The sequence below is a fragment of the Podarcis erhardii genome (assembly GCF_964252035.2).
Source record: "Podarcis erhardii genome assembly, chromosome: 4".
Lineage (NCBI taxonomy): Eukaryota > Metazoa > Chordata > Lepidosauria > Squamata > Lacertidae > Podarcis > Podarcis erhardii.
Window position 1 is genome coordinate 61,015,795 of NC_138508.1, and position 16,289 is coordinate 61,032,083.

At 40.3% G+C, this 16,289-nt stretch overlaps 1 protein-coding gene across 5 annotated transcripts in view; it reads right to left on the bottom strand.

Moving 5' to 3' along the window:
- Positions 1–16,289, bottom strand: part of SYTL5 (synaptotagmin like 5) — a 66,586-nt gene that overhangs the window by 23,120 nt on the left and 27,177 nt on the right. For all 5 annotated transcript variants that reach the window (XM_081858863.1, XM_081858867.1, XM_081858865.1 and 2 more), the window contains exons 2-4: positions 14,786–15,136; positions 5,819–6,031; positions 1,329–1,444 (exon numbers count right to left, since the gene is read on the bottom strand). In XM_081858863.1, the coding sequence (XP_081714989.1) occupies positions 1,329–1,444; positions 5,819–6,031; positions 14,786–14,904 (448 nt within the window). In that variant the 5' untranslated portion in view covers positions 14,905–15,136. The remainder of the gene's footprint in view (positions 1–1,328; positions 1,445–5,818; positions 6,032–14,785; positions 15,137–16,289) is intronic.

The following is a 16,289-nucleotide window of genomic DNA, read 5'->3' on the forward strand; positions in this document are numbered from 1 at the left end:
AACTGAAGAACGTAAGAGCATATGGATAAGGCCAATGGCCCATAAGTCCAGAGTTTTGTTCTCACTCACTGACTACATCCCTATCATCTAATCTTTTTTAATCTCACCGCTGTGTTTCAAACAAAGTGCCCAATGCAGCTAACATGAGCAAATAACGAGAGGGGTGGTAGAAATGACACAACAAGAAGAAAAACACAAACAGGAATAGCAGATTTATTTTTTTAAAAAGTGACATGAACAAGAGAACCAGGCACTTAAAAGAAGAAGCAGACACTGGTCACAGAATCATAAGGTTGGAAGGTACTTCAGAGGTTATCCAGTTCAATCACCTGCTAATGTAGATGCTACCACATCTCTGATAGGTAGTAAGTATGCCTTAAAGGTTTTCTTAGTATCAAGCAGTATATACAGTTTGTTAAATAAATAACTCCTACTAGGGGAATTCAATATACCCTAGTAGACACGTTACCAAGATTTTAGACATTCAAAAGATAAAAAGCATTACTCTCATTACAAAGCTGAACACCCACACACCCACACACCCCTTGCAACAACTGTGTTTTTTATAGAACAGAACTACGAGAATTGCAACTGTTCAGACTAGAGTGTATTACACACCTAGCAGGGCCACCAGCATGCATTATGACAATCCCATCTTGCATCATTCATAATGTATGCATGCAGAATTAGCTGCATTATGCCAGCTTTCACCAAACTAGTGCCCTCCAGCTGTCTAGTTGTAGTTCAAAAAAGCTGGGAAATAACAGGCAGGTGAAAGCTGCCCAATGGCAGGATAATCCCCCTTACAGTATTATACATAGTTCAGTGTATAAAGGAAAGCTTTTGAGAACTCTGAGTCTGAATACTATAATGAGCTGGAGGCAATATTCTCTGCTACAAGAGGAAATCCTGTGCTTGCACATGGAACCCATGTGCACAGGCATGTACAGGAAAAACCCCTCCAAGTGTGGCATATGATGAGAGGGTCTATACTTTGCTGTAAGCCATGGCAGCAATCCTGAGCCCAGATGCACACAACTCACTGGTTTCAGTAGGACAGGATTGTGGCATATAAATATTTTTGACTAAGTAGTGTGGGAGTCTTTTATGTTCTGGTGCTGCTAAAACAAAGTAGGTGTGGGCCAGAGTAGTCTCTTGGATAGGGGACCAAGGGGTTTCCATTGTATTAAAAAAAAGTTTCAATACTAAAAAGGCGTCAGCAAGCGCCAGCTCATTATGCAGCACTAAGACTTTAACCATCAATTAGGGGAACAAGGCTTTAGCTATACATAGGAAGAACAAACACATTTTCCTCCTGTTATTTTTACCTGGGGCTTTGCGTTGGATAGACCTTCTAACGACATCACTTCCAAGGAGGGTGGATTGTTTGAAGCGCTTTGCTCTCTCTTCAAAAAACCATTCACCTGTAACTATCCTAAGCTGCCTGAATGAGAAGAGAAAGGAAAATGGCACAATCTGATCCAATCAATGTAAACAAGTACTCCGATTAACTCCATCCACCCAAGAAATATATATTGCTTTATTAAACATTAGCAGAAAATTAAATAAGGAACTGGGCCTACATGATAAGGTCAGACAAGGGTAACATCTCAAAGTATATTTAGCCGAACATTTATGTTTAGCCCTTAGAAATCTATTGGCTACGAAACAGGCAGAGGAACCAGAATTAGAGCTCATATTTAATCTCCTTTTAATAATGTATACACATTTCCACAACATGTGATCCCTTATAGATAAATTATGAACTAAAAAAGAAGGAGGAAAAGGACAAAAAGAGCCAAGTTAACAAAACACAAACCTAAGAGAACAGTTCAGTTTTATATAGGCTAGGCATCTAGGTATTAAGTTCCAGCCAAGCAAAATTTTAAAGGCTCATTCTCTGGTTGTTGCCAATAAGGAATTTTATGGCATTTTTGTTCACAGTCTGTTCCATGCCTCTTCTTCAGTTTCTAAGTCCCAATTCAGTTCCCACCACCTTCTCAAATTTCGTTGAGGACAGAATTAAACCTCTATGAAGATTTATACAAATATGACATTAGACCTTGCCACAGCCACCACTGTGCTTGCCTTCTCCCTCTAGGCCCAATCCACACAACCTCCCAGAAGGCATGGGCAAAGCAATTTGGAGGATGCTGCAATCTTCTGACTCTAGTCATTATTTGCATGCTCAGAGAGGACAGGTGAACAAGATTCATCAGCAAGGAGAAGTTGCAGTGGCAGGGCTGGAAGTGGAGTCCCTACATGTGTGGGGGCCTCAGCAGTTGCCCAATGATACAATCTCTAACACCAGTTCTGTCTGGCAGGGAGCGTGGTTGCTCAGTTCCAGGATTGAATGATATTAGTCACAGATACTGCATTAATTTAAAACAAAAGATATACACAAATAGGTTCAAAAGTCAAGGGTATTGCCCTGCCTAGGGAAGGTTAAGCTAACAGAGAATACAAACAAGGCCTTTGATATCAAGATAGACACAGGTAGAATACAAGAAGCTACGGTATTTTGGAAACCGTTCTTACTACCCTTTGAACGTTTCCATTTCCTTCTGCTCACTTTTATTCTGCAAAGAAATAATCACAGAGCAGTGTTCCGAAACTTCAATTCCCTTTGATAACCAATGTTTAGACACCTGAGTAAAGTTGCTAACAAACGACCTTATCAAAACTATTAATCTCCAGGATGTTGATTGTCCTGGGAATGTAGCAGCCTTTGTAGTCCAACCATAACAGACTAGCAGCCAGGCGATCAGGTGTGCTCAGGTTTCATTTTGGATACGAGGCATTTTCAGGTATAACTGCTGCCCATTCTGCACAAGCAAATGCCAAGCAAACTGTTCTATTAGGCAGCTTCCATGACACCTTGGCAAATGTTGTCAGGATGGAGCTTTTGCTTCACGGTACAGTCAGTGCCTTATTCTGAACTATGTCAGGAACAGAAACGCAAACCTTTTAAAAAGAAGTCCTCGTTTCACAACTCCTACACAGCTTTTCAAGGCACCTCTTCAACTGAAAACCTGCTTTTCTTTTGTTTTTCCTCCATGAGAGCACAATCCCACCCAGAATGGGTTCAACATACACAAGAAACTAGAAGAGGTTTGTAGTTTCAAGGTATGCTCAGCTCCATCACTTTTAGTAAGGGCCCAAGCTATAATTCATTCACCAGCTGTAGACATTACTGAACAAAGATAGTTCCATTCCACAGTGCTGCCCCGGGGAGCAAAAATAAAGCCTCTTTATGCTTTGAAAAGGGACCCCTTCCCCACTCAGTGCCCTTACTAGAGAGTCTTATATAGGAAGAATAAAGGAGCACTTCATCTCATTTCCCGAAACTTCTATGAGATCTAATAATGGTACTGCACCAGAGGGAGAAGGAGACCTTTGGCAAAGGTGTCATCACTCCTTCCCTCTGCTTATGATATCAACAGAAACCTCTTTGCTTTCATGGATTGACCAAGAGGCTGAAACCTCTGCTCTCATGTGGTGCTCAACTGTGCTACCTATACAATTCTTTGATTAATAACTCGCAGAATCCAGGATGTCCATGAACATCATAACAACTTAACACTGCAGAGAAAGAGAAATGTTTGAGCTGTGAAAACTAGAAATACACAATCTATATAGCTGCATTCTGAATCATCATTGCTCCATTCCAATCTACTGCCTAAAACCATATTTATGTCTTGCAGTCTTATTGAATGTGGCAACTGTCTGGTATAATTAGCACTCTCTACCAAATAGAGAGAGCCATTCGACTAGAATAGAACCCAAATTTTAATTTGTTTGCAAGCACACAAACCTCCACCCACATCTTAGGCTGCTCCTTTATAATGATGGCAACTTAGGCTGACTGTTCCACTCACTGTCTTCTGTTGGTCTAGAAAATTTACTCAACTTGCTAAAACTGTAGAATAAATGCAAATGTTGAGGTACTCTAACTTCAGTAATAATGTGAATGTATTAGATATGAAACACTTAGCGGTCACCTGCCCTATCCACTTACAATTGCTTTGTGCCAAGCTAAATGGCAGCAGGCCTCTGTGTGTTTTAATACTGGAGCTGCCCAATCATGCACACTCAGAAGGTTTATACTAAGTGCCAAAGGGCTCTCAAAGATAGACCTTTGCAAGGTTACCTCCCTACAGTCTCTCCCTCAAATGAACTGTAAAAAATACTGTGGCATTTTAACTGGATGCTTTTTAACTGGATCCTCTAATTTCTATGTAATTGTGATAAATCTGGACTTAGAATTCACCAATCTACCACCACCGTTCCTATGGCATCCTAACTAGATGTGTGTTCATCACTCCTGTGTGCTGAGGAACTTACAACTTTCTCAATGACAAGAACAGTGATGACAGACACCTATACCTGAGATATGATTGTCTTATAAATTGGGAAAAGGCCATAGCCTGCAGTGCATTGCAGAGGAGAGTGTTACCTATACTTTAGAACCCACTCAGTTCATACAGAGGACTGGTAAAGGTCCAATTTGGTCCCTAAAATATGCTGCAGATCTTTGGCAAAGTGCTGAGATTCTGATAGTTAGGAGTTCCTCAGCAATACAGAAAATGTTCTTCTAAAGGTAGAAACTTACATTTGAAAACTACTGTCACTGAATGTAGGACACTTCATGAATAGAGTTTTAAGAGCATATACCTATACAACTCCCACATAAGCTGTTTAATTGCAACTGTGTTTAAATCTTTATGCTACATTTCACAATCGCCATGCAACAAAGTTAACTTAAAAACAGAACCCTGCGCTTTGCCCTTCACCAGCTAAAATGAAATTATGTGCTGGAAGTGGGAAAGCATTCTAGAAAGACAAGTGCTTATTTTAAAATTTTCATGCATGCAAAGTACAATGGAGACCTGTTCCTTAATAAAAACTCAGTATTTTCTCTTTCATCTTTCCCTCTTCTGTTAAAAGATGCTTGGGATTCTCCCCACCCCAAACCCATTATTTTGCATTTAATTCCCAGCCTACATTGCTTAGTAAAGTGCTTTGTGATATAATTTTACTGCTGCATGCTCTGAAATTCAGGGAGCTCTTTATTCTCAAGAGCTCCCTAACAAGCAGCTGAATTTGCTCATCACACTCATGTAATTTGTGCTGAATTTGCTTTGACCTTTTTTCGTGGTCCTGGGCAGCCATTATGCTCTTCTACAAGAGCTACCTCCCTGATTGCTACCATGGCCTACAGCAGAGCCACAATGTCCTTAAAAATGCTAGTTTCCTCAAGCCAATATTTACCAACAATCCTCTCTTCATCTTTCCATGGTGACATTAGGCACAAAAAGGCACTTCCACATGCAAACTATTAAGGAAGCATGAGCTAACCTTTAAAGCAATAATAAGGACCCGGGAGACAAAGACTCACTGCTCCCCTTGGAGCAACTGCAATCTCTCAGTCTAACCTACCCTTACTATGTAAGTATGGTGTTCCCCTTAGCAGAGTGGCAGAATAAGAACAAACATACTACACTTTAGTGCAGGGGTGGGGAACTCGCATCAGCCCCAGTCAACATGGTCAATGACAATGGGAATTAAAATCCAGAAACATCTGAAACAACAACAATAGCTGCAGAGGGTGGGTTCAAGTGAAGATACTAGCAGGAGACAACCCTCATACTAGCAGGAGACACTTTAAGAGTCTCTCTAGCTCAAATTAGGATCAAACATGCCTTTATCAGCCCAGTCCCTCCATCACCTAGATGTTCATACTGCTTGTCAAAGGCATTGTAACTGGAGATCAGAAAATGTGAGTTGACATCCAAGTGTGTCCAAGAACAAAACTTACGCAATCTTATCGCACACTGTGCATTTCCAGTTGCCACCAATTCCCACAATACGACATTTGTTGCAAACTCTGAGTCCGCATGCTTGGCAGAGATCCCCTCTATCAAAGATTAAGCCCAAATTCTTTCGACACCGAATGCAGACCCTGCCGTCGTCTTCCTGGTAACGCCGTCCACCTTTCTTTTTGGCTTCCAGTAACTCATTCTTCAGTTTTCTGGAAAGAAACACAACAAACTTAAGTTAAGAAAAGTGACTTGAAGTATTCACTGCTTTATAAAAACCTAAATTCTAGTGGCTTGTATGTGTGACAGAGCCATCAAAATAATTTCTGATTACAACTTTATTTAGGGCACTGCTTTCCAAACTTTTCATGTTGGTGATACAATTTTTAGATATGCATCATTTCGCAACACAGTAATTCAGTTTTACTAGCAAACCAGAGATTAAACTAATCCCTTTCCAGTCCTGGGAGGAGTGCGGGGAACTTTTGCATGACACATCTACACACTGCAGCCAACACAGTAACATGTCACAACACACAGTTTGGAAAGCTCTGGTTTAGGAGTTTTGTTGACGGAGGAATTATTGCTGTTATTGATTTTATATTTTTGTATCTTTATTTTAGATCTTCTTATGATTTATGTGGAAATTGTTTAATTTTGTTGTATACTTTTTGATGTTTTATTTATTGTTTATGACTACTTTTGTTACATTTGCAATTATGTAATTTTTTCACGTTGTACGCTGCCTTGAGCATGATGTATGTATGTATGTATGTATGTACTTTGGTCAGGACTAGATCCAAACATTGTGCGGCTTGAGGTGAAATACAAAACAGCACCCTCCATTCTACGTACATAAGTAGAACAGACTGGCAATTGAATCTTACTTCAGCACTAGCATTGTGAACAGCATCCAGGCGAACTTAGAGGGTTCATTGCTGCAGCATAGCCTTGCCACCACTCGCCAGCCCTACAACATAAGTCACCTGAGGCAGAAGCCTCACTCTGCCTAATGCTCTTAATCTACTTTTAAAAATATCACATCTACTAAAACCATTTCTGGCTGAAGCAGAAGCAAATTATCCAGAGCACATATATAAAAGGACTCTGAAACACAAGCAGCTTTCACACTTAGTTATGCAGAGATAAATGTCCTACCTTCTCCATCCTTTGGGTGCAATGATACATTGGGAGAAAATATTAACCTTACTCTCTAGTATGGATACCAGGCTGGGATATTAATTCACTTTTATCAGTGTCTGCAAGATTCAGTACCTAACCTCGGGCAGTTTCTTATCTCTTGAACTCTGTTCCTAAGATGTAATGATCACAGGATTTTTGTGAGATAAAGATGACTGTTCAATCAATCAATCAATCAATCTCCTTTATTGGCATGAAAAGTACATCATATACATGGATCAGAACACAACACAGTTAATGACCCATAGTAGGAGATACTTTAGGATAAAACATCATGAGGTACAAAGAGGGCTCTTAGGACCTATGGTGACGTAATTTCATAGCGACATTCAAAAATATTGACATTCTCCACAACTTCCAAGTTGGTGGCCAACTTGGCCTCCTGTGGGAGAGAGTTCTGTAGTTTAACTATCCACTTCTTCTAGCCTGTGGGGAATAAAAGCTCTGAAAAGTGATTTGATGGGACTGCAATATGCAGGAAGGGAAGGTTTAACCTTCCATCCCTTGTGCTGCAGTCCGAGTTATGTTTCTCCCTTGTCTCTGGCTGCAGACTTAACGACACACACTTTAACAATCTGGTGAAAAGGAAAAGAAGAAAATTAAAGGACAAAGGCTAAAGATAATCCCAAAATGATAACAATCTATCTGGCACTAGGGGAGAAAAGGCATGTTATGAACTATTAAATTAAGTCAGGGTATAAAACAAAAGCTCTAGGTGATGAAATATCAATGCTCATTAAGAACATGCTGGCCTCATTTTAATCCAAGCCTTTTGTCATATTTCTGAAATTAAATGCAATACATTATATTAAGCTCTTCATTACTAAAGCAACAGATTATTAATGAAAATTTTTGTGTGTGTACTTAAGAAAATGAAATGAACAGTCAGCCCTTACAGAGCTGCTCAGCATATGACTGTAGGGCACAATTTATGCTACTATGGTCCCAGTCCTTGCAGTGTAGAGACTGAAATTCCAGTCCTCAAAAGACATTCATAACATAATGAATGTTCTACTGCATCCCTTTCTTCAGCAATCACCATAATCCTCTGGAGCTAAGGGAAGCATCCACTGCTGAATATGAAGGGCATTTAAATATGCACTATATTATCCTGTGATCTAGAACTTCACCAAAATTTGCGCTTACTTTACATTTTTATTTATGTTGCTCATTATTTGCCAAAACATGTTGCACAGATAACAATAAGGCCTTTCTGAACATCATGCGCCTCTTGTAAGGGGGTTAAGCCCACATGTGAAGGCAGGACATGACTGATGGGAAGCTCAGTCAAAGGCAATTTCTTCTCTGGCAGAATAGCAGTGGTCCCACCAACACATGCTAAGCATGATGCAAATACATCCTGTATATACAACATGGCTGGAAAATGTGCCATAAATTGATTGCCCTAAAGTGAAAGAAAGAGCTCTGTTCAGTTTGGCTCAATGTCTCAATGCATGTCACATTAATGCATGTTTGGTATGGGTCTTCAGCCTGCTTATTATTATTATTATTATTATTAGGCTTTAGCTTTGCCAATTTTCCTCAACACAATTATTCAAAGCTTGCAAAGCCGCAGTAAATCAAAGAGCAAAGTAATTTCTGACTCACAAAACACTTGAAATGAGAAATACTGTATTACATGCATTTTTCTCTTCTAGAGATTGGATAGCCCCAAATGATCAAAATTATTATCTGCTATAAAAATTCATGACACTTGCTTCAGAAGGATAAGAGTGCAACTCTGCTAGGATAATAATAGAATAATTCTTATTCTGATGTTCTCCACACTCATTTGTTCAAGTTTCTGTCTGGATCAATCCTTTGCCATTATTTTGATTCTACCAAATCTGGCAGACCAGCATTACGAAAGAAAGGAGATTTTGACTAAACATCAAGAAGAATTTTCTAATGGTAGGAGCTGTTTGACACTAGAACAGACTCCCTCAGAAGGTTGTGGACTCTCCTTTATTGGAGGTTTTTAAGTAGAGGTTGGACGGCTATCTGTCATGGATGTCCAGAATCCAGATACCTTTGAGCACCATGTGCTGGAAACTAACAGGAAACCTTCACTGACTGCTCAGGAACAAGGTCCTCTGAATTTTAGGAGAGGTTTGATGGGTGCCATGGGCAGAGAGACTTCATGTGATCACAAGTAAGACTTAATATGTCCCACAGCATGTAGCTTTGCAAACGGCACTTTGGATACAAACTTAAGAAATAAAGGTTGGAAATCAGTTAGGTTTTAATGACAAAAGGTTAACAATTTGGGAACTGTCTGTCTGTCTGCAAAGAGTTATGACAGAAAAGAACCTTCCTGGGTGGCATATAAATGCCAAAATAAATAAGCTGCATGCCAACTTTTTCCCTTTCTGCTTTCCAGTTCTGTGTTCCTATAAAAACTTCCATACCACACCTCCCCCCCAAAAACCTGGAAAAAACCCAGTGCAAAGCTTTATGAATTACCAGATAATGGTCTGAAGGTACTTGTTCTAGGCTCCTCTCTAAGGCTAAGCAGATCTTAGCTAACCGCTTTGAAGTTTTTAAAACAACCAAGCGGTATGATTGTTTTAATTAAATAAATAAATCTGGACCTAGCCAAGAACTAGAAGGAATTATGCAGGAGCCCCAGGAATGCAACTGAAAGGCCCTTGGAGAAAGGTAAGGACACAAATGTAGACAAACAAATAAGATGCCCCACTTCACAATTTCCGTCGTTTATGATAAAGCAAACTCAGACAGCTGCGTTTTATATAAACTTCCTTCCATATTTCCTTGCGGTGTATTCAAGAGTGAATCACTGAACAACTGTGACAATGTGCTCTGATTTCAAAATTGGAGGAATTAAGTGTTCCAAGAGTACAAGAGATGGAGGAGGAGAATGAGTCATCCTATCTCAATCTACCATGAGCACATTTTCTAAACAGCCACTATCTAGCTGTGTCAAACACTACGGAAAAAGGAACACTGTGCGTCAGTAGAATAAGCAGTTATGTGCTGTAGAAAAACATCTTTTGCCCAAAACCAGAACTGACTAATTTTTAAGACTAAAATAAATTAAAAGGAATTAAATGCATAAAAGTCTAAGAATACCTGTAAAGAACAATGTTCTGAAGTCCCGTTACAATGGGTCTTGCATCTTTCCTCCTGCCGTTTGAAGAAAACCTGGGATCTCAATGTTCAAAGGAGACCCTGCATTATCCCAGGTTTTCCTTAGTATACTTGGAAATGAGTGCAGTAAGTTGAGGTGGTGCTTGAATGTGAAGTGCAGAATTGTGTCCTGAACATACAAATCTTATGCTCAAGGTACATATCACATTATAGCATATTTTGCATCTTTCCTTATCCTCAGAGGTAGAACAGAAGTTTGAACATGAAACACATGTGCACCAGATCTCCATAATAAATGAAAAGCAGCAGGAGGACCAAAGGGAAAAAAAAGTTCTATTTTTTTTTAAGGGCTGGGAGACAAAACCAGTATTAGCCTGGCACCACAACCAATGATGCCCATGTCACAGTTGACCTTACCAATAGCGGCAGAAGCACTCAGAGGAGAGTATCAGCAGATGACCGCAGCACATGAAAAGACCTGACATTTTAGACACCTGAATAGAACGCACTGGGTCCTAATGCAAATTTAAATACTAGAGAGTTGAAATGAGAGCTCAGTTAACATAGCGTTCACCAGCTACACTGCTGGAATTTTCAGTCCAGATTCAGCCATGTGGAACATTTGGATATTCAGAAGGTCAGGTAAGCACATATTTACACGGAAGTGGAGCTAAGAAATGGGTTATGACTAAGTAGCAATTCCAGGAAAAGCATAGATGGGTTCTACTGTACTCTTAATGGTCATGGATTCTTAGCCTTTAGGGACCTTTCCTGCTTTTACTTTTTCTAGCCATGTAGTTCTATTGACATTCAACGGTGAATAGTCACTAAGTGCATTCTGCTCTGTTTATTGAACCCTTGCTTCATCTTGCTTACAGCTGATCCTAGAAGAGTTAATGATTGAAGTTGGTGGGGTTAGGAGTGACTAAGTCTATATAAGAGCAAATTGTTAGCCACCCACTTCCCTGCATTTTGAATTTGAGCTGGACATTTCTCTCTGTGTGCAATCTAATTTGTTGCCTATTATCCTAATCTTCACATGAAATTTGTTTGATTTGGAGATGTGTGTGTGTGTAGGTAGATAGATATACCTGGGTGGACAATAAAACTAAATTCAAGCTTACTGTGAAACTTGAAAGCTAGCTCATTGTTTTTTGCCATTTTCACTTGGTCATAATAAAGATATTGGCAGTGTTCATGCATCATGCTAACAGCCAACATGGTGCCCTCCTGATATTGCTAGCTAACATCATCCTTGACCACTAGCTATGCTGGCCAGGGGCGCCGACTTATAAAAAATATTAGGGGGGCGGGGGCCCATACCGACTTATAAAAAATATTGGGGGGGGCCCAAGACCTCCAAACCGCTGCTGCTGGGGGAACGAAAGGGGCGAGCCCCGGGCTGCCCCGACCTTAAGTGAACCTGTGAGGGCCCGCCCTTTGCGGCAGCCGATTGGCTGCCGCCGTGGGCGGTGAATATTAATGAGCTAGGGGGAATCCCCGCGAGATTGTTGATGGGTCGAGAGCCCGCAACCCCACCCCCTCTCTAGATCGGGAGTGGCTTTGTTTTAACTCATTACTGAATGTATTTTAAAAGGTAACTATTGTCAAACAAGGAAAATAAAAAATACCAACATAATTTTGTGATTTTACAAAGCATAATATAACTAATAATTTTCTTAAATTATTGGGGGGGCGGAGCCCCCCAAATGAATTTTTGAGGGGGCTCGGGCCCCCTCAGGCCCCATGGAGTCGGCGCCTATGATGCTGGCTGAGACTTATCGGAGTTGAAGAGCACATCGGATTCCCATCTGCTAAGTCATAGTTGAGCATGGTGTGAATCAGCTGCACTGAGCCTCTAGCTCCCGCCCTTCCTCCCCTCTCCTCTGCTATAGCTGTGAAGGGTTCAGAAGCTTTTGCTCCTGTTCTTCCTTAACCACAACCTGTCATGTCACTGGAACTTTGAAATCATTGGTTGAAACTTGGCTTGTTTCAAAGAAACATTAACCATATATCAGAAGTTCAGTCTACATGACAAGCTGAAGCCAAGCAAAAATGGAGCTGAAAGCTTCCAAACTCCTTCTCAGAGCTTAAGCGGGAGAGTGGGGCACACCCAAGCTCAAGGCTCACCAAGTCACATTCTTGTCATGCTACATGTGCAGAGGAGGGCAATCAACATGATCAAGTGTCTGGAAACCAAGCCTTATGAGGAATGGTTTAGGAACCTAGATATGCTTAGCCTGGTATAGAGGAGACTGAGAAGAGATATGATAGCCATCTTCAAATATCTAAATGGCTGTCACATGGCTGTCACATGGAAGATGGAGCAAGCTTGTTTTCTCCTTCTCTGGAGACTAGGACCCGAACTAATGGCTTCAAGTTACAAGAAAGGAGATTCTGACTAAGCATCAGGAAGAACTTTCTGACAGTAGGAGCTGTTCAACAGTGGAATGATCTTCCTCAGAAGGTGGTGGACTCTCCCCTTCATTGGAGGTTTATAAGCAGAGGTTGGATGGCCATCTGTCCTGGATGCTTTAGTTGAGATTCCTGCATTGCAGGAGCTTGGACTAAATGATCCTCAGGATCCCTTCTAACTATGGTTCTATGGCATTCCATTATGCTACATTCTCTGTTTGAACAGCTGTCACCTTGCTATATTGCCGGCATGACAGAAATTACATTGGTTTCATTTAGACCTTTTTAATTTTTATCACACAATGGCAGTTTCATGCTAGCCATTCTTAAATTTAAAAAGATTTTAGGTTAAGGGTCAGAGAGTGAGGATGTTAACATGGATAGCATGCTACATAGACTAAAGAAACTGCACATAAAACTGCAGTGTGATGGTTAATAAGCTAAACCTTTCCAAGTGGAGGATAAAGATTAGTCAACATGGCCTCATAAAACATTACAGAGCAAGGCAATCATCTTAGCCTATAGTCAATTTAACCTATAGGTCAACAACAGATGCATGCTATTTATGAACAAAACTAGAGATGGACATATCAGAATCTACTGAAAGATCTCTAGATGCTACCGTAGTAGATCAGAAACGGTTTCTTTATTATTATTATTATGGGGGGGGGGTCTTGCAAGATGAATAATACCACCTGTTATATTTTATAGACAGCAATAACAAACCACAATATACTAACTTACAAATGCGGAAAGTAAATACAGGCAGCAATCATTTTGCGCAGGGGTTCCATTCCTGGCCCCCTACACATTGGTGAAGTGTACATAAGCCCACCCCATTACGCCATGCCATATCCCTGTTCTGCCCTCTTCCAGGTCCTAAAGGATCCGTGCATCAACAGTCATGCATTAATTGGACATGTGCAAAATGGTCACCGCCTGTACTGACCAGCTTTAAGATCAGCAAGGGTTTCTGATGTTCAGCTGTCTTAACAATAGCAACAAAAAACTTTCCTTTCTAAATCAGGTTGCTGAAAAGGAATTATTGAGGAAGAAACCAAGAGTGGATTTTTGTGTGAAAGAGAACTCGTGAGGACAGTTCTGCTACTGATCACAGATTCTGAGCATGTGCTCAGAGGTACCCTGGGTTGTACACATATGAATGAAAATTCCGTCAGGGCAAGGGTTTCTGCTTGTGTAACAAAATGTTCTCCTGCTCTCCTTCCCATGCTAACCCTAACTCTGCTCTAGGGGCTCAACCCTCTGGAAAAGATTTCAGAAGGGCACTGAGTGCATGCAAGTGGAGAAGTCCCATTGCTCAACCAAAATTCCTTCTTAGCTTTAGTCTGCTCACCTGAGCCACTATTTTGAACCTGGCTGTGGTTGGTGGACCTCAGGGTTATAATAAAAAACAAAGTAGATTCCACAAGTCTGGTGTCTTCCCAACCCTGAACTACACTGTAACCATGAGCTAACTGGACAACAACAACAACAACAACAACAACATATAGATAGATAGATAGATAGATAGATAGATAGATAGATAGATTCTTTATTGTCATTACACAAGTGCAACATTGCACAAGTGCAACGAAATTGGATGCCATCCCTTAAAAACAACAAAAGCAAAACAACAACAACAACCAAACAAACCACATTCCAGCCACACCCACACCCACACCCATCAAACTCCCAGGTCACACTATCGAGTTACAGCATTTAAGAAGGCCACAGCTCTTGGGTAGAAACTATTTTTCAGTCTGTCCTTGACTTGATGTTTCTGTATCTCCTGCCAGAAGGCAGTAGTACAAACAGACTGTATCCCGGGTGAGATACATCCTGCAGGATATTGTTTGCTTTCCTAAGACAACGGGAACCGTACAGTTCTTCCAAAGATGGGAGGGGATGACCAATAATCCTTTGGGCTGTGGTTATGACCTTCTGGAGCACCTTCCTCTTCCTAGCTGTACAACTGGAGAACCAGGCACAAATACAGTATGTAAGAACGCTCTCTATGAAACCTCGGTAGAAGGACACCAGCAGTCTCTCACTCAGATTGTTCTTCTTTAAAAGTCTGAGGAAATAAATTCTCTGCTGGGCCTTCTTCACCAGAGCAGTGGTATTTGCGCTCCAAGTCATGCCCTGATCGATAGTCACTCCCAAATATCTAAACTGCACAAATATCTAAACTGAACTCCAGTATTCAGAAGTTTAAATACCTCAGAAGAAAGTTTCACAATTACCTGATTCTTTTATCTTCAATTTTTTTCAAATACTCGTCTCTCTTCAGCACTCCCAGTATCATTTCCCTCTCATGTTCCAGTAAAAATGACAGATTGATAATCTCCAAGTTTTTTGACATGTTGCTTCGATTGTATTATTTTATAATTTATGTAGTATGAAGGGCATGAATTGTGATATAAAGTTTAAAGGCACATCATTGCAAACAACCAAAAGTTACAAAGTCCAGCTTAGTGACTTGAGTGTCCATTGCAGCTTTGCTGGAACTTCTGAACATGCTGTGGGTCTTCATTCATAAATTATCCTCAGGTTAATCGTTTCCCACCAAAGCTGGTTATTTCGATTCTTTGTACCTGGAAACGAAAGTGAAAATAAGACACTTGACATAATCAGTGTGTTGCATGAGCAGCTGAAATCAAACAGTGGTTTGCTGTCTTCAAGACAATACCAAATACCTAAGTGCTGATACATTCACAACATTCATTGTAGACATCTGTGACTCTGACTGTCCCACTGGTATTAAAGTACATCCATGGAAGCAGCAAGAACAAGCCCTGATTTTACCAACTGAATAAACTGGAGACGGCCCACACTGCTTGTGTCTAACAGTCAGTTCCCAGACCCAAAATCAGCCAGACTATGTGGCGAGTTCAATTTGCCTAACAACTGGAAGAATGGAAAACAGTTATCTGATTGCTCCACCACATGGCCAAAATAATTTTCTGAGGATATATTCATACTAGTTGCTAGTTTGCACTAAACGTAGATTTAGCCACATAACGGAGAATCATGACTAATCTGTCATTTGGCAGGCAACTACTAATATGTACTTCTAAGATTCAAAACAGTATTTACAATTTTCTTTCACTAAAAATATAATCTTACTCAGTTGTTTTAAACTGTTTTTAATATTGTGTTTTAATGTTGCAACCTGCCCTGGGACCTTAAGAGTGAAGAGCAGGTAACAAATAAACTCTCCATCCCATTTTCCTTTCTTGTTTCTCAGTTGGTACCATTAATTCTGAGGTAAATACAAGAGAGAAGGCAAGGGAGATCAATACTATCAAACAGAAAATACTTCTTTTAGATCTGTATTCACTTTTTCCTTCTTAATCAATATACAACAGATCTCCTGGAGCAAGGGTGCTATTTTTAGGGTACATGTGAAGTGTTAAGTGGGTGATTCTTTAACAGATTTGTAGACTAGGTAAAGTAAATGATCAATTATTACTTGTCGTACTCATTTTTGTCATGTGTGAGCATGATCCATGATAAATGGTTCATTATTGCGTAAACCATTCTTGGCTTGTCAGTTTGCACACTAAATTGATGGTGTACTGAACAGAGATATTTCCATATGTGAAACGACCATGTTGTGCTGTTTATTAATACACTGAATAATTCTTAGTTTTTGCTTCCTTAGATATAAGCAGGGATTCTCCAAGAGTAGAACAGGCAAGGAAGAACAGTCTGATTTCTGGTCAACAAAAGCATTAATAAACTGCC